Genomic DNA, 18,129 nt, shown 5'->3' with positions numbered 1-18,129 from the left:
GAAGGACCTAGATTCGTATTCCATCTCTGTTACTTCTATGACTGTGGGCAAATCACTAAACTTTCCTGGGCTCCACTTTTCCTCATCTGGAAAATGAGAGTTTGGACAAGATATGGACTCTGATATTCTTTCCAATTGTAGATCTATGATCCTTAAAGTCTTATAAGTATTAAATAAAGATACATAGGTCTTTTCTTAATTTTGCCAAGTAGATAAAAAGCTTTAGGTCACAGATTTATGTCTTATGTCATGGAGTTTAGTGTCTTGTAGAATAGATTTGATAGCATACAAAATAAGTTCTTAAGTGTGAACAAGGATTTCTGGACTACTTATTTTTAAAATAAAATGAATCAATTGTTGCAGAGTTTCAGTAGTTAGTGGCCCTCATTTAGCAGGCCTTTTTATAGACCAACAAAAATTAATTAATCTTATCTTTCATATTATGGTTAGTTAAGAGAATAGTGACTTCCTTATCTTAGTTCTTTGCAATTTTATTCATACTTTAAAGGAATTCTCATCTGCTTCTATTAAATTTATTTTTACAATTCTATTATTTATAAAGCCAATATAAACTTTAGTGAGTTTGTTGTAGTTGTTAAAATCTTAGGTTTAGTATCTATTCAAAAAACCACCATGATCACTTTGAGTATATTGGATTACTGGTTTTGGAGGGAATGAATTATTGCAGTATAAGATAAAATGCACATAATTCTTAGAAATACTAGAAAAATAAAGCCTTTAATGAGTTTTTTATGGAGATTTTTTTTGTTAAAGTATATTGTGTTAGATCTTTAATATCTACGCATTAAATCATATCATATAGACCCTTAGGGGAAAATAAAATCAGCCCCTTGTCCTGGTAATGACTATAAAGGCTCTAGACATCATCAAGGCTATTAAAAACACTTTGCGTTTTATAGATTCAGAATTTGAGAGCTGAAATTGGTGGGCTCGGTACCCACTCAATCCCACTGTAAATGAAAGGAATCCCTATTATATATGACATGCTCAAACAAACTGTCATCTGTCATCTAGCCGAGAGGTGTCAAAACAGGTGGCCTACAACATTCCTGAATGCAGTACAAATCAGGTTAAAATGTAATGCTATTTAACAAAATAAATAAAAACGTGATAAAACACAGGCAAAAATTGTAAAACAGTGTCAATATGTGTCATATAGGGATGTTTATACATGGATTAGTGGCCCTCATATCTATTTGAATTTGACACCACTGATTTAACTTCTTTTTAAAGACCTTGAGGAAGGTATTTCTCATTTAAAAAAAACAAAAAACAAAAAAACAAATGAAACCTGTGTCTACAAAATGTTAGTTTAGGAAGACAAGAGACAGGGGACAAGAAGGTATGAGGATAGACAAGCATATTAGGATATTTTGGTTTGGAATCATTAAACTTGGATAGTAATGTTATTAAAATCTATAAAAATCATGAAAGGTTATGAAAAATATAAAAACTAACTCCTAGTGTAACTGTGAACCAACTCTGGCAGAGTAAAACTAGCTAGCATTCCTTGAAGTAAGTACAAATAGATGAGAAATTCAAGGAATTTACTCATTTATATATGACTAATATAGAATTCATTTCCTCTGAGAGATTCTTTGATCCTAGGTTTTAGATTTGGTAAGGATTTAGAGATCATTAGGCCAAACCTCTGTCGTTTTAGAATTGCTGAAACCGAGACCGAGAGAGTATGGAATAACTTCCAGGTTTCACACACAGCCAGAAAATAATAGAGCCAACATTAAAACCATCATCCACAGACTTTAAATTTTGCATTGTGGTACTGACTGAAAATACAAGTAACTATCATTATTGACAGCTCTGTTATGGGAAAATATACAATTTGGGGCATAGTCCTAACATTTGAAGACGTTAGAAAGTTTAAACATGTCCTGTTGTAACATTTTTGCTTTGGTGCTACTATCAAGAGAAAAAATATTAAGGTTAGATGGACCATGAATCTGTGTGATAGTTCATCTTTTCATTAGAAAATACTTAATGTGCTCAAACTGTTAAAGCAATAGTTCTTGCTTAAAATAACTAGCATGGATTCTTTTTAAATGTTTCATTGGGGCTTTATAAAATGTTCTTGTTATTTTCCCATGTTACCCAGTAGAAACTGCCTCCATTTAAAAATAATTTTATTGAATTTTTTGTTTTAACATGTTCATTTTCAAATTATAACCTCTTTTCCCTGCCTAGAAAACTATCTCTTGCACAGAGAAGGAAAAAAAAAGATTTAGCAAAACTAAGCCAAATCTGACTGTATATACTGTTATACACCCATACTCACTAAGTTCTGCTAAAAAGGGAAAGGACCTGTATTTTCTTATATTTTTTTCAAGACCAAATTTGGTCATTATAGTTAATTACATAGCCCTCAAGTGTTTTTTCTTCATTGTTCTTTCTTCATTGTTCTTTTATATTGTTCATTTATATTGTGATCATTGTATATAGTTTGTCTGGTTCTATTTTCTTCTCATGTATTTCTGTGTTGTTCATATTCATAATTTCTTATGGTCTAGTAATATTCCATTATATACATGTGCAGTGATTTGTGTAGCCATTCTCTAATCATTAGGCATCTATTTTATTTCTAAGAATCTTCTCGTAATTGAAAAGCAAAATTGAGTGCCAAATTGATCATATCTGAGAGCCTACTCTTCATTCTCCACTTGAAGGTTATTGCTTCTCTGCCAAAAATAGAACACACGCACACATATACATGTATTTATGATGACATTAATACTTCTCTTAGTCTTGTAGCTATCTGAATTAAACAGTTCATATGCTTAAGTACAAATCATGATTAGAACATGTTCATATATACATACACACACAAATCTATGCAGATTGTCATTTCTCTTAAAATTATCAATGTTTTGATCCCAACTCTTCCTTTTTGTCATTTTAATATAGCACACATTTTATTTATATAATTTTCCCTAATCTAGTTGGCTGGTGGTATGGCATATGACTTTAAAATTTTCTTTTTTAATTTTTTTTTACTGTGACTTCATTTTTAATAACTCCAACATTTCTGCCCTTAGTTTCCTAAAAGGAGATATGTTCATTGTTCATAATGAATTAGAAGATGGATGGATGTGGGTTACAAATCTAAGAACAGATGAGCAAGGCCTTATTGTTGAAGATCTAGTAGAAGAAGTGGTAAGTGATTTAAAAAAAAATTTACAGAGTGTCAAGTAGTATGTAAAAAGTTTTGGGAGACTGAAAATGCATGATCTACCTATGGTGACTGAATACTATTTAATGAGAAAATTTAGTTCTACTTAGGGGCTGCTTTACTGAAAGGTAAAGAAATATTTTTTATTAGTATCCATATATAAAGACAGTTATGATATTAGACTATTAAAGCATGTTACTTAAGGAATCAAATAACAGAAGCTTTTATGTGTTTTTAAAACACAACTTTTGAATCTAAAGATCAAAACTCATGTACATTTTATGTATATTTTTATTTTACCAAACTTCAGATAATTGCAAATTGGAATAATTCCTCAAATTTTCCTCAAAACTTTGAAATGGTTGTATATATCATTGCTTCAGCTTCAGATTCCTTTCTTTAGTATTTTTCATGCTTTTTAATTTTACCTTTTTCAATTTCTTCTTGCATATTATATGGTGTATAACTTTGTTTTTTTGGGTTCATATGGCAGTTATATGCCTAGGAAATGTCTTTTATCACAGTGGTGCAAATTATTGTTTTAAACCTATACTTGCAAATGTATGACTAATGTAAAGAGCATCTGAATCTGTCTCACCTGTGAAATTCATTTTCTAAGAGAATTAAAGTCATTTTACCTCTTTTAATTTCTCTGTATGTCAAGTGAAGTCATCTTAAGTTGTTTATTTGTTTTTTAGCTGCAAAATTCTACATGTAAATGTAATGGAAAGATTATTTTATTACTAAAATATGAAAGCATTAATCATAACAAGTTTTTGAAATAAATACATTCTTTCCCAATACTTCTATTATGATAGAATGGCATTTTAGGACCATTTAGGCTGAGAAATATGAAGCTTGTCAGATTATGCCACAGACTGTTATATGCTAGATCCTTCCTTTTGATATCAGCTCTAAAAAAAAGAGCGAAGACAAGACATTTTGGTCTTTTACCTCCTTTTTCCACTTAGGGATGGTGGCAAACTTTTTGTTTTACTTTTGGGGTTGCTAGCCAGAGATTAGAATCTCTCTTTTCACTATAAAATAGTTAATATATAAACTTAAAATTTTTCCTTTTTTGGTAACTAAAAGAATATTGTGAAGGTTGAAAACCCTGTGGTAAGATTTCTGAATAAGTTATATTTGTCTAGCAGCAGGAATTTAAGCTGTTCTGCAAATTTTTGTGTTACTGACTTCATTTTTAAAAAATAGACAAATTTTTAAATCCTTATTAATAGGGGTTTGAAAAAATACTTGTTAATGAGTAGAAAAATTGAAAGAGGATATGGACTTATGAAATTAATTAGTTATATGGAGCAAGTAGCACAATTTATTTATTAGAATTGTTTTCATTTAGAGTATTAATGTATGCCAGCTAACATTCATAGAAGAGAAATGCAAAGATGTTTTAGAAAGTATCACATTAAGACAAATGTACCTCTCCTGATACATGATAAGAGACGTGGATCATTTTAATATATTATATCTGAGTTCAGTAAAACTTCAAAATGGGTTAATAGTTACATAAATTACATAAAGAGTAAAATATTGTTTCCTTTTTTAATCAGGGTCGTGAAGAAGATCCACATGAAGGCAAAATGTAAGTTAGTGTTAAATTTTATTTTTCAAAGTCATCAAATCATAAGAAAGCTCCAGTAAAAAAAAAATCATAATTTTAATTTTGACTAGGCTAAATTTTTCTTTTTGTTAACACAAAATATAAATTAATACCAAAACTAAGGGTACAAGGGAATCATTGCTTAAAGGGATCTTGAAAGGTCATTTGATTTGGGAAAATGAATGTCATCACTTTAAGATAAATAGTTGTTTTAGGATATTATAGATTTAAATTTAGGTTTTGATTCAATATGAGTTATAAAAGTGGTCGCCATTTATAAAATATTAACCCCTAAGTCAAAATGACTGTTAGCAGCTTTTATTTACAATAAGGCAGAAAAAGTGAAAGTGGGAAATGTAGAAAAGAGACAGAGCCTGAACAAGCCTACCAGTCCTAAGTGTTTCTCTGGTGAAGTACAGCTCAACCCCCAACTAGGAGACTTCCTCAAGTCCCAATTTCCATGTGAAAGTCAGGTAGTCTCCAGCAAGCCAGCACAGAATCCAGGGAAAGAGTCTCCCTATGAGTTGAGGAAAGAATCTCCAGAATCAGTTTTTCCAGAAGCCAAGGCAGCAAAGAGAGCCAAGGAACCAGTCTGTCCAAAAACCAAGGAAGGGAATGCCATCCAGATCACGTTGATCTCTTTTTATACTCCTTTTTCCATGTCATTTCCTGTCTCTCCCCCTTCACAGAAACCAATAGATGTCTTTCAATTTGCTTAATACTGTCGGGGGGGGGGGGGGTAGGGGGGATGCATGGTGACAGTGTTTGTGGGATTCACCTCTTGTCCTCTGAGGGTGTAAACTCTTTTGAAAGGATTCACTAGTTTTTGACTCAGTTAAAAGGGTGGAGCTCTCTAAGCACTTGATTGAGTTAAGAAAAAGAAATTTTCTTTCACAATCTCTAGGAATGGAGATTGGTGTTTTTTTTAAGTCATAAAATATTACAATTTAGAGTTTTTTAAACCACCAAACCAATTTTCCACAATGCTTATCACAAATAATTTCTTTTAGGTATTTTAAACTTTTTATATTTTCATCCTTTTAAAAACATTTCCCTTTATGTAAAAACACAGAAAATCAAAAATGTATTTTGTTTTGCCTCCTTGACCACTTTTATCTCAAAACTATTTTATGGATATATGTCCTTTAACTTTTCTGCTGTTGTTAAAGAGAATATTTCCATTTATGTTTTCTTTTGAAAAATGTCTTAGTCTTTATTTTTAAAAAAATTATTGGTGCATTATAGTATTACGTCAAATACATTTCTTAATATATTCTTTCCATTCCCTTCCTTTCTGAGAGTAGGAGGAAACCATTTCAGCAAAATCAACCAAAATATTGACTGTGTCTCATAATATAGGCAGTATTTCACACCAGTAGTAGTTTTCTAGTTCTGCAATGAATGAAAGGGAGGTACATTGTCTCCTCTTTTCTGGGAGGAAGCTTGGTCATTATGATTATAGTGCTCAGTTTTTGTTGTTATTTTGTGTTTTTTTCTACTTATGTTGTCTTGGTTACCTTCTTCTACCTTCTATTTACTTTAGTTTTCATCAATTCATTTAAGGTAGGAAAGGGACCAAACATTTATTCAGTTCCTGGGATGGTACTAAGTACTTTACAAGTATGATTTCATTTGATGATTTACAAATTCCTGGGGACAGGAAGGTGGCTTAGTGGGTTTAGAGCCAGGCCTAGAGAAGAGAGGTCCTGGGTTTAAATCTGTCTTCAGACACTTTCTAGCTGTGTAAACCTGGGCAAGTCTCTTTTTACCCCTATTACCCAACCTATACCACTCTATTGCCTTGGCACTAATACATAGTATTGATTCTAAGATAGAAGATGAAAGTTTAAAAAAAAAGACCTCTCCTGTTTCTTCATATTTAATGTTTCTCATTATATGAAAATATAACATTATATTCACATTTCAACATTCAGCCATTTTCCAAGTGATACATACCTATTTTGTTAACAGTTTTTTCCTGTCACAAAACCTGACCATGTAAATATTTTGGTATTTGTGTGATTCTTCTGGCTCTAATCTATTTCTTGGAGTGGTTCTCTGGGTCAAAGGATATGAAAATTTTAAACACTTTTTTTAAAAAGCATAGTTCCAAATCTTTGCCAGTAATGCACTAATGTACCTTTCTTCCCACAACCCCCCTCTTTTGCTTTGGAATTTTTGTTAACTTAATTGAATATGTGATGAAACCTGAATTGTTTTCATTTGCATTTCTCTTATTAGTGATTTGGAACAATTTTTCATATGGTTGGTTCTCAGTAGTTTGATTTGTTTGAGAAATGCTTGTTTATCTTTTGACTGTCCATTTGGAAAGGACTCTTGCTTGTGTGTGTGTGTGTGTGTGTGTGTGTGTTAATTCTTTGTTCTGGATATCAGACATTCCAAATATCACACCCTGTATCAGAGATATTGGATGAACTATTTTTTCCCCATTCAGCAATTTTTCTTAGTTATATTGATCTTGTTCATGTAATAGCCTTTTTAATGTTATACGGTGAGATTACTTTACCTTTTGAATTTTGTAATTGCTTCTATCCCTTGTTTGACTAAGGATTTTTTACTTAGTCATAGTTGTAAATTTTTTCCTTTTATTTTTTATTCATTTATTTATTTTTAAGTCTTAGAATCAATAGTATGTATTGGTTCTAAGGCAGAAGAGTGGTAAGGGCTAGGCAATGGGGGTTAAGTGACTTACCCAGGATCACACAGGTAGGAAGTGTCTGAGGCCAGATTTGGACCTAGGACCTGCTGTCTCTGGGTCTGGCTTTCAATCCACTGAGCCACCCAGCTGCTCCCTCCCCCATTTTTCCTTTTAAACAAGATTTTTTTTAACTATTTAAAAAAATATTCTTAGATAAGAATCTTCTCTGTAATTTGATGTTAATCTTAACTTGGTTTTGTGAGAAAATATTCACATATTTATTTTTCTTAGATGTTTTTCTTTTGCCTTAAAACCCTTTTCAGTGGCCTTCTGTTCTCTTTTCTGTCATTTATGGAATGAACCTTCTTTAAGTATATAACTAGTTTTAATTATCTTTCATTTGTCTTTTGCCTTTTTCCTTTCTGCCATCATCATTACCAAGTTATTTTCATAGGTCATGTCTTTTCCTTTTATCAACTCATTTTGTCTTAGTGGATCACACTTCGATAAGATTTTTGATGTAAGCATATGTAATTCAAAGTTTGACTCCTCTGTTGTTTGTTTTTCTAGGATGTATTCTTACATTTGGACAATGAACTATTACAAGAATAACACTTAAAACTTGGCTTAAAAACTTAAACTTGCCTAGATTTCCCTTTCTCTCACAGATAGATGAGCTATATTTTTGGCTGTACCTGACTTTAACAATCATTAGAGTGATTAATTTTTGTATCACTTCATCTAGAGAAACTAGATCCATGTGGAGGATCTTGTGTGTCTTCAGGATAAAATATAACCCTTTGGCTTGCTGTTCAAAAACATCCATAGTCTAGTTTGTTCTGTCTTCAAAAGTTAATCTCTGTTACTCCTTTATGTGTTTTCTTTAGTTGTTCTTGGGCATAACATATTCCTTTACCTCCATTTTTCTTAAGACATTGTTCCTTCTACAGAATATGCTTACCTCTCTCCTTTCTGTTACCCATTCTCTTTTAAATGACTAGTATAGATGAGTGTTCTGTTAGGCTTTTCTTGTTTACTCCACATATTCTGTCAGAAGTTTGAGGTAAAATATAGAATTACAATGTCAGGGAAGCCAACAGAGGAGAGACTATCAGGAAAGAGTAATATGAGTTTTCCACAGTGTCAAAATTAGAGAAGGCAAGGAGGATGAAAGTTCTTGCCCGTTGGGAAGTAATTATTCACGTTGAAAATATTTGCTGTATAGTGTTAGATAAGAAAATCAAATTTGCTAGTGGGTAATAAAATAGAGCCATTGAATACATAGTTTTATTTTATAATTTTGATTGTCTGTGAGCACTAAGGAAGGAAGTGGCTGGTATTATTACCAACTTCTGGAGATTGACTTAGGCATAAATAACTACCCAAAACTGAAGACTAAAGCATTTCCTTCTCAGATGCTGACTGAAGGCAAGAAAAGAGGAGACTAGGGGGCACTGGGGTAGCTCAGTGGATTGAGAGCCAGGTCTAGAGACAGGAGGACCTGGGTTCAAATCTGGCCTCAGACACTTCCCAGTTGTGTGACCCTGGGCAAGTCACTTAACCCACATTGCCTAGCCCATACCACTCTTCTGCCTTGGAGTCAATGGAAGGTAGGGTGTTTTAAAAAAAAAAAAAAGAGAGAGATGTGAATCAACTAGTTAACCCTAGAAAAGTCAAGACTCACTTGAGAGAAGACTTTTAAAAGACAGTTTTAAGAGAAACTTTGTTAAAAACAAAGATACCATCCTATTAAAATTTGGAAGAAAATAAATGACTTTAGTACTATAGAGAGCACTAATTCTCTATGAAAATATTCTCATGTTATTCTTACAGTATAGGAAGCATGGAGATGCCCAAAATTTTGAGTGAATATTCAAGAAAGAAATTAGAAATAAAAAGTATATGCCTCAAGTATTTTGTGCACAAATGTACATAGCCTGGATTAAAAGAAAAGTAAATTAGTGATCTTAACACAAGGAAACAAATTGATCTAATATACATCACTGATTTGTGATAAACAAGGTCCTATTACTAGAACTCTTTAGAAGGTTGTTTTATTTAAAGGAATAGTAATGAAAAAGGGGCATGAGGGGGCTGGAATAGTGATGAACATTAAGAAAATATTCATGTAAGTAAATGTACGTATTAGAAGTATAGAAGGGGGAAATTTTTCGTTTAAATTGTTTAGCTCAAGATAAGCAAAGGCAGAAATAAATGTTATGTTGTCAAACCACTTGAATAGAAAGGAATTTGAAGAAGAGTTCATAAGCCTCACACAATCTAATATTAATAACAGGTTTCATTTATATTATCATGTTCTGGAGCCTTCTCCCTGTATAGTGAATAATTTCTTGATTTTTCTTAATAATAATTCTGTGCTTTAAAAGACATTTTTGTCCTTCAAAGATTAGAGACATCAGCAAGGTAGGCTGTTATTAGATTTGATTCTTACCAAGAAGTCATAGATGAAAAACAAAAGATGGGAACCTTAAAAGGGAAGTGATCACTTTGCACTAGAATTTTTAAGAGGAATGCTTTGCATATCCTGAAAAATAAAACTTTTGGAAAGCAGAGTTAATTTTAATAGGGTTCATAGAAAAGATAAGTAAGATTCCATGAACTTGGGCCCAATGCTAAGGACAGTAAAAAGGTTTTTCTATGATTTTTGAAAGTTATATTGGTTAAAAACAATTTTAAGGTACATTAGCTAGAAGAGGATACTCAAATAGAATAACTTGGAATGATTAAGGGCATGCTAATAGCAAAGGAATGAAGCTATTCAATTCTGCTTTGTTTACAAAGGAGAATAATGTTCAGAAAAATGAGTGATAGGGAATTGATAAATGTGGAGATTGTAAACTGTTCTATTGCCTTTGATTAAGTTTTAATGGCATGTAGATAAACTACATTCCATGATACTGAAAACCAGGATGTTTGATTGTTTAGCAACTGCCATTGGTCTTTGAAATTGGTTGAGATCTTTGGTAAAAGATCTTTTAGTTATGAGAAGAGAGATATAGAGTGAGAGTGATAGCTACCTTGTTTCCTCATTAGCAACTCCCCTACCAATACCACCTCTTTCCCCCCAGATAGGATTTTATATCTATTACTTATATTTATATTGAGAGAGGTAGTGTTCACAGTGAAGGAGGTTATGGTGCTTCACTTTGGTCTTTTACATCTAGAATATTGTGTTTAGTTCTGGATCCCACATTTTAGAAATGAGAAACTAAAGAGCTTTCAGAAGATTTGAGTAGGAATGTGAGGAACCTTAAACTCCTGTCAGACCTATTAGGGAAATAAGGAATTTAGGAAGATAAATGACAGTAATTTTTAAGTACTTTAAGGACTACCATTTGGAAGGGGTATTTGAATTAAACTTGTTCTATTCTTTTCAGGGAAGAACCAAGAATCATGAGTCAAAAGTTTCATTGGCAAATTTAGACATGATATAAGGAAAAGATTTCTGACAAATAGAGTTAAGTGAAAGGGGAATGGGTTTTCTCAAAGGATGGTTGAGTTCTCCCTTACTAGAAGTCTTGGAACAAAGTCAAAATGACCACTTGTTTTTATACTTTTAAAATATTTTTCATGCTTGGGAATTGGGGAAACAAACTCATAAAAGAGGCAAATATTTAAAAGATATGAGTTGATAGGCATAATTGATAGAATATAATTCACCAAAGTGATGATAGCATCTGTAGAGTGTTTATCCTTTTTTTTCCCTAAGAGTTCTGGGAAAGAAAGGGAAAGATGGGTTAAGTATATGGAGAAATTTAATAGAATGGAAGGAGATCATGGACATGTTTGTGTTTAGTGGTTAAAATTTCTAATATCCTCCCTTTTCACTTTTTAAAAATATGTTTAATTTCAGCTTATGTTACTCTGGTCATTTCACCTTTTTCCATGTCTTTGTAACTACTGCTGAAGATTTATTCAAATACAGAATTTATTTGTGAGACTACTACAAATGTTACCTAAATGAAGTTTGATAATATCATCCCCTTGGTTTTGGCTACAAGCTATCTTGAAACCTTGTCATACCAAGAAAAAATAGGGAATAGAAATATCTAGCATCAAAAATGTGTATTTATTAAAGTAACATCAACATTATTACCATCTTAAAAGTTTCCTTTATTTTGTACTTCCAGGAGTCATATGCCTTATCTCTTGGAAGCATTTACTCTCTCTCTTTGTTTTCATTATACTATCTTAATTCTTCATCTATGTTTCTTCTAAATGCATTCATACTTTGAATGTAACTTAGCTTACTTTTTTTATACTATTCTTCATTTTTCTTGTGTCCTGTCACCTTGATCCTATTTGTATAGGTCTCTCATTTCTTTAATTTACCTATTTATGCTTTGATTTTTTTATTTGTTTTTTCCCCAACATTTTCTGCCTTACCTGTCATTTTAGTTAAAATCTCTGTTTGGCATTTAAAAGTCTTTTGATTCCTTCAGAGATTTCAAGTCATTCTTAAACTGTGTACCAACAAGGGGTGTGTGTGTGTGTGTGTGTGTGTGTGTGTGTGTGTGTGCTTTTTTATCTTCAGTTGAAAAAATAGAATGCATTTTCCAAATGAGGAAGGTAATAGTTCTATTATGCCCTTCTCTGCCACTTCTGGAAGAAACCAAAGACAAATGGAAGCATGGCCTTAGTAATGAAATTGGTGAGAATGCTGTATGATTATATGTTGACTCCATCAATAGGCTTATTATGTTTGAAGCAATATTCCAAGTGTTAGTAACAGAAGAAAAAATTAAAAAAAGATTCTGCTTTTGAGAAGCTTATATTTTAATGTGGGAGATAATAGACCAGAATAGGTATTTATAAGATGTGCGGAGTTGATGGGGAAAAACCCTTAGAGGCAAAGAAAATAGCAGCTAAGATGAGCAAGAAGGCTTTCTGTAAAAGGTGACATTTGTTATAAAAATAAATAAGGTACTCTTCTGAATACTGCTACTATGCTCCTCGGGGATATTGGTTAGGGAAGCTGTGCCTTTTGTATTCCCCTAGGTAGCTGGTGACTGGGAACACCCACTCAGTCACCTTAGTTAGATGATATAATTCCTATTTCTATATAACAGTGCCCAGGTAGGACCCTTATGGGTTTCTGGATGGGTAACCCTTTCAGGTCCCACCTGGGGTTGGATTAATTAATATTATTGGGCTCTAATTAGTCTTGGATCACATTTCATCTGACTGCGTTGCTCCCTCCCCAAGGGTTGTGATATAATGACCACTCAGGAAGGTACTTAATAAACTTTTTCTATTGATGTTAAATAGGGAAAGGAATAATCAGGAACGGATTGGGGATAGGAGACTCAGAGTTTGAATATAACACATTTGAACTGAGTCTCGAAGAATGTCAGGGATTCTCAGAGCTTGAATTCAGGAGGTAGAGCATCCCACATATGTGTGACAATCAGGCCAAAGGCATGGAAACAGAATATTGAACATCGTGTGCAAGTAATCAAGAAGAAGCCAATATAGCTGTTATTAGAAGAGACCTGTAGATGAGGGAAATATATGAGGCGGGAAATATAGAAAGATCAGGTTGTGAACAACTTTAAATGCCAGGCAATTGAATTTTATGTTTCGTCTTAGAACTATTAAGGAACCATTGGATTTTTTTGAGGAGTGTGAAATGGTCAGGCTTATGTTTCAGGAAAAAGTGGTTTCAGTTGAATGTTAATGGAAGCAGTTGGATTGAAAGAGTAAGTAACCAAAAATAATTGATTTTTTCATTGCTGTTAGCTGAAAAGGAGAGGAAAAGATTCAGCATGGAAAAGATTAGAAGGTACTCAGGGTTTTTATGAATGGGGGGAACTGCATTTGTAAGCAGCAAGAAATGAAACATTAGATAGGAAGAGATGAAGATAGAGGCTGGGATGCTGATGTCAGGGATTTGTTGGAAAACATCAGAAGGGAACTGCCTCTTCAAAGAAGGAAGAAATAGTGGGGGATGGTTTCAGAGAAGTCTGAGAGTAGAAGAGTTGAAAAGAACTATTGGTGAATCATACTTACTCAGCTTAGAGGATGGGAGGAGGAGAGCCCATAAGATGCTTAAAAAGAGAATAGTTGCTCTGTGAGTGGGGCTAAAAAATTGTTGGGTGAGGAATAGAAGGATTACTTTGCTGCTGTATGGACCCACAGAAGATTATTTGAGATTTAGTAGAAACTAAAATCAGGATCTATAAGGGGGCTATTGTAGTAGTCCAAATGAGAAATGATGAAGGTCTGAAGCAGGATTGTAGCCAAAAGTGGAGAAATGAGTGCAAAAGATGCTGTAAAGTTTGAAGCAATAAGATGTATTAACTGATTGTATACTTGGAGTAAAACTGATGAATCAATAAAGAGTCATTGATTATTCTAAGGTTCCAAACTTCAATATGGTGTGGACCCAATCTGCCCAGTTTCATTCATTCCACAAACAATAGCATGTGAGTGGCAATAAAGGAAGTGGATTCAGAGAAAGAAATGAGAAGCAAAGGTTTAAAGAGTATAGAAAATAATGTAGAAAGAATTAATTTTGTTTAGTTTGGAAAAGAGAATACTTATAAGGGCCCCTTATAGCCCTCTTCAAGGGTATACTAAATTTTCACATCGAATAGGGATTTGTGTTTTATTTGACCTTGCAGGGCAGAAAAGGTATAACAGCAGATACACAATTTTCATAGAAATGACGTTTGCTTGGCTAGGAGCTGGAAAGGAATTGTAGTTACTTGATAGATAAGAATTGGTGCTTATGTTAAAATCAGAAACTGGATTTGAAGGTTTCTTCTCCTCACCACCAGCATAATGCTCTAATGTCTATTGCTGCCGAACTTAGAATTTTATCTACTGCCTTTGTGCTTTTGCACAGCCTTTCCCCAAAGCTTAGAATATATTTTTTCTTCATCTTTGCCTTTTGGGTCTTTCCTTCAAGGTATATGTCAGATGTTAACTCTAAACTTTTCCTAATGTCCCTTCATCGTTAGTTTTCTTTTCTGCCTTCCCAAATTGTCATCTTTTTTTTTCTCCTCTCCAAATTTTACTCCCATTGAAACTAGGCATATTTTTCATTTTTGTCTTTCTTTTTCTGTGCCTACCATAGTCTCAGGCACATAGTAGGAACATATAAGTGCATCATAGTAAATTATATTTAAAGTAGTCACTGGATTATTCCAAAGTTCTAAATCTTAGCTTATATTAGATCCAGTAGTCACCATGGTTTCATTCCTTCCACAAAGTTCTAAATCTTAGCTTATATTAGATCCAGTAGTCACCATGGTTTCATTCCTTCCACAATATATAGTATGTGAGAATAAAGGAAGTAGATGGTCAGAACAAGCTAAAGTTAGGGTTAATTGAAGTAAATTAAAGTTAGAGAGAAGCAGGTTTTGGCCTGTTCAAAGAAAAAAATGTGAACTTCAAAAGTGGAATGGATATAATGAATTTGTTCTATATTAGGAGGCCTTGGATGGAGGGACTCAAAATTGAGGATGGGGCTTTTTCCAGTTGAGACTGGTTCAAGCACTTGTGTTGGGGATATTGAAGAAGAGATTCTGAGTCAAAAAGGGCTTTACTTAGATAGCTTCTTTAAGTTGACTTTGTATTGATTTGTGTTTTCTTTGAATAAGACTTATTAGCAAATTAATTTTTAGCCTTTATCCAACCATATTAAAATAACAATGATAACATTTGAATTTTCTCCTTATTTTTAAGATGGTTCCATGGGAAGATTTCCAAGCAAGAAGCTTATGCTTTATTGATGACAGGTATATATATTCATACTGTTAATATGTACCTTAAAAACTTATAAATTAACTTATTTTTGTGCCTTTCAGATATTTCATTAGTGTTTATTTAATACATAAATAGTTATTTATTTGTTTCTTGGTAATTAATAATAATTAGGTGACTTGGGAGAAGCTGTTCCTCCTTTCCACATGCACCTTTCATCACTTTCCCCTCTGCCCAGCAGTCCAGTGGAAGCGCTTCTTCCTCCCCTAAGTGGAGTGCCTGGGCCACTCCTTCCCTTTCTCCCATCTCTATCAGGGATAAGATGTCTGGGGGGTGGGGGGGAGAAGGCGGCACAGGATCCAGGAGGTGGGGGGACACAACAGCACTCAATGTCTAAAAGGTTTACTATCACTGACCTAGGACCTTCCATCTCTAGGGGTGGTTTTCAATCTATGCGCTACCTTGCTGCCTCCGTATATACCTTCTTTTATCACCATGTTCTAAGATGTCCCCAGGACTAAATATAATTATAGTAGCTTCAGTAATTGAGATTTATTTGCAAATGGATTAAATTTTGATTTTTTTGTAAGAAATTCTAATTATTGAGATATACTTGATGAATATCGATGTTCTTCTTCTGTTTTTCATTACCCAAGTGTATAAATGTAATCTGATTACCAAAAGCATCTCCTTAAGAAATACACATAAAAACGATGAGATAATTATGAACCAATTATAATGTGAATTTAACTTTTTAATTTAAAAAATTCAATGGAATTCTTTTTTGAATGATTACTTTTGTTACAATTGAGACATTTATAGAAGCTGTTGTCATTCTCTGAGGTCACAAAGTAAAAGTATTTTCTTTTTAAAACCCTTATCTTCCATCTTAGAATGGATACTGTTTGTTAGTTCTAAGGTAGAAGAGTGGTAAGGGCTAGGCAATGGGAATTAAGTGAATTGCCCAGGGTCCCACAGCTAGGAAGAGTCTGAAGCCACATTTGAATCCAGGACCTCCCATCTCAAGCTCTGGCTCTCAAATCACTGAGTCACCTAGCTGCCCCTGGTAAAGTGTTTATTTTTTCATAGTACTTGGGAACCGTTAGGAAAGGTGGCATGTCACAGCAAGAGAATTGAATTTGGAGTCAGAAAATGTCCAGAGGGATAACTTGTTGAAAAATTTTTGAAAATTCTCAGGAAAATAATTTTTTAAATTATATCTGCATAAAATGGACATCCAATTTATGGAAAGTTCTAGGATGACTGATGTAGTACAGAGAGAGGGGGTCATGACAGTTTTTCCAAGCTTTGGCTGAGTTCTGAAATCAGGTAGGAGTTTAGAATCTTGTGGGAGGGAAGGCGGTTGGTTTGAGAATCTCGTGCAGAGAGGTTCAGATCAACTGAGCTGCTTCCTTGCCTATCTGAAGAATTGAAATTTTAGCCTAGCTTTGGGATATTTATTTAAGAATTGTTAGTTTAGATAAACCCTTTGTATTTCCATATCCTATCCTATTTCCTACCTTCCTTCCCTTACCTTAAATGTTTGTGGAGTTAATAAGGAGAGTAAATTAGAGAGTAGTTCAAATATCTGTGAGGGATTTAACTATAATTTGGCAGTATTTTATCTAAAGAAATTGGTTAGTCATCATTTTATTCCCTTTGGACATCAAGAGCACCTTAAGAGCTGAGCTAAGGCAGGACCTTGCTCAGACTCCATCTCTGCCTCCCTTCCCCACCTGAGGTTCCTGTAAACAACTGTTAGGGTTTCCTCAATCCACCTTCCTGACAAATCATCCTTAAAGACAATAAACCCTTTTGTGTTTCAACAGACCTGTTAGTTACTTTGTCATTTAATTAGTAAGAGAGGGAAGAAGAGGGAAAGTACCAACATACTCTGGGCTTGAAGGGAAGCCGGGGTATCCATCTTGAAGGAAGGTGTAACTTCAAAACAAGTCCCTTCCTGTGAAATTAACTAAAGCCTGTAGTTAATTTCAGTTTAGTCTATTTCCCTCAGTTTGTCTTTAAGTCTAAGTCCTGGTCTATAAGCCCTGCTGTCTTTGCCTATTTATATAAATTCCTCCTCTCCCTGAAGATCTTTGTTCCCTTCAGTGCCATACTCCCTGACTTCAACCCATATTATATCCTGAATCTCCTTATTCCAGCCTACCTGTAACCTAGATTACCTACCTAGCAAGTCCCTGACAACCTCCTTTCAAAATCCCCTTTTACCACACACCTTTCCTCAAATTATCCCCATTACATTGAGGGAATAAAAATAATTGGTATTTTATTATATTTTCACAGTAGGTCAAGTTTGCAGTTTCCTTGTGAGGCCATCTGATAATACTCCTGGTGACTATTCACTTTATTTTCGGACCAGTGAAAATATACAGCGTTTTAAAATATGTCCAACACCCAACAATCAGTTTATGATGGGAGGCCGATACTATAACAGGTGAGTTAAAAGAAATTTGGGGTTATTTTTGTCTTTGGCAGCCTGGAGTCAATTTTTAGTTCTGTATATTGAACTCTGAGATTTTAAAAAATTAACACTTTTTCCTAGGCTTTAAAGTCACATTGCTTTTAAATACTAATTGACATCTATAGCATTTCTCAAATATAGATTAATTTGTATAACCTTTTCAATATCTTCTACAGTGCAATCTTGGTTCTAAATATCATTACAGAAAATCAGTCTATTGCCAGTTAGAGCATTTCATGAAGGTTAATTAAATTTTCCCATTGTCCAATTTTCTAGTGGTCTGGAAAACAAGCTAACAATTGAAAACTTATTGTTTAAGTATGCTTGATTAAAGCTCCCTTTAGGGAATATTTAAGATCAAATGCTATAAGTAGCTACTTATTTGGAAGTGTGTATTTATTTACTAATTCAGTCAATTTCTAGATATCCTAATGTAT

The 18,129-nt window shown here is 33.5% G+C and overlaps 1 protein-coding gene across 2 annotated transcripts in view; it reads left to right on the top strand.

The window, feature by feature from the left end:
- RASA1 (RAS p21 protein activator 1) overlaps positions 1–18,129 on the top strand; it is a 114,974-nt gene that overhangs the window by 58,820 nt on the left and 38,025 nt on the right. For both annotated transcript variants that reach the window (XM_044662901.1, XM_044662909.1), the window contains 4 exons: positions 3,072–3,189; positions 4,774–4,805; positions 15,193–15,245; positions 17,515–17,665. In XM_044662901.1, coding sequence (XP_044518836.1) covers positions 3,072–3,189; positions 4,774–4,805; positions 15,193–15,245; positions 17,515–17,665 — 354 coding nt within the window. The remainder of the gene's footprint in view (positions 1–3,071; positions 3,190–4,773; positions 4,806–15,192; positions 15,246–17,514; positions 17,666–18,129) is intronic.

The sequence above is a fragment of the Gracilinanus agilis genome, chromosome 1 (genome assembly GCF_016433145.1).
Source record: "Gracilinanus agilis isolate LMUSP501 chromosome 1, AgileGrace, whole genome shotgun sequence".
In the NCBI taxonomy this organism is placed as follows: Eukaryota; Metazoa; Chordata; class Mammalia; order Didelphimorphia; family Didelphidae; genus Gracilinanus; species Gracilinanus agilis.
Note: the sequence above shows the minus strand (reverse complement) of the source record. Positions and strands in the feature narration are given on the sequence as shown.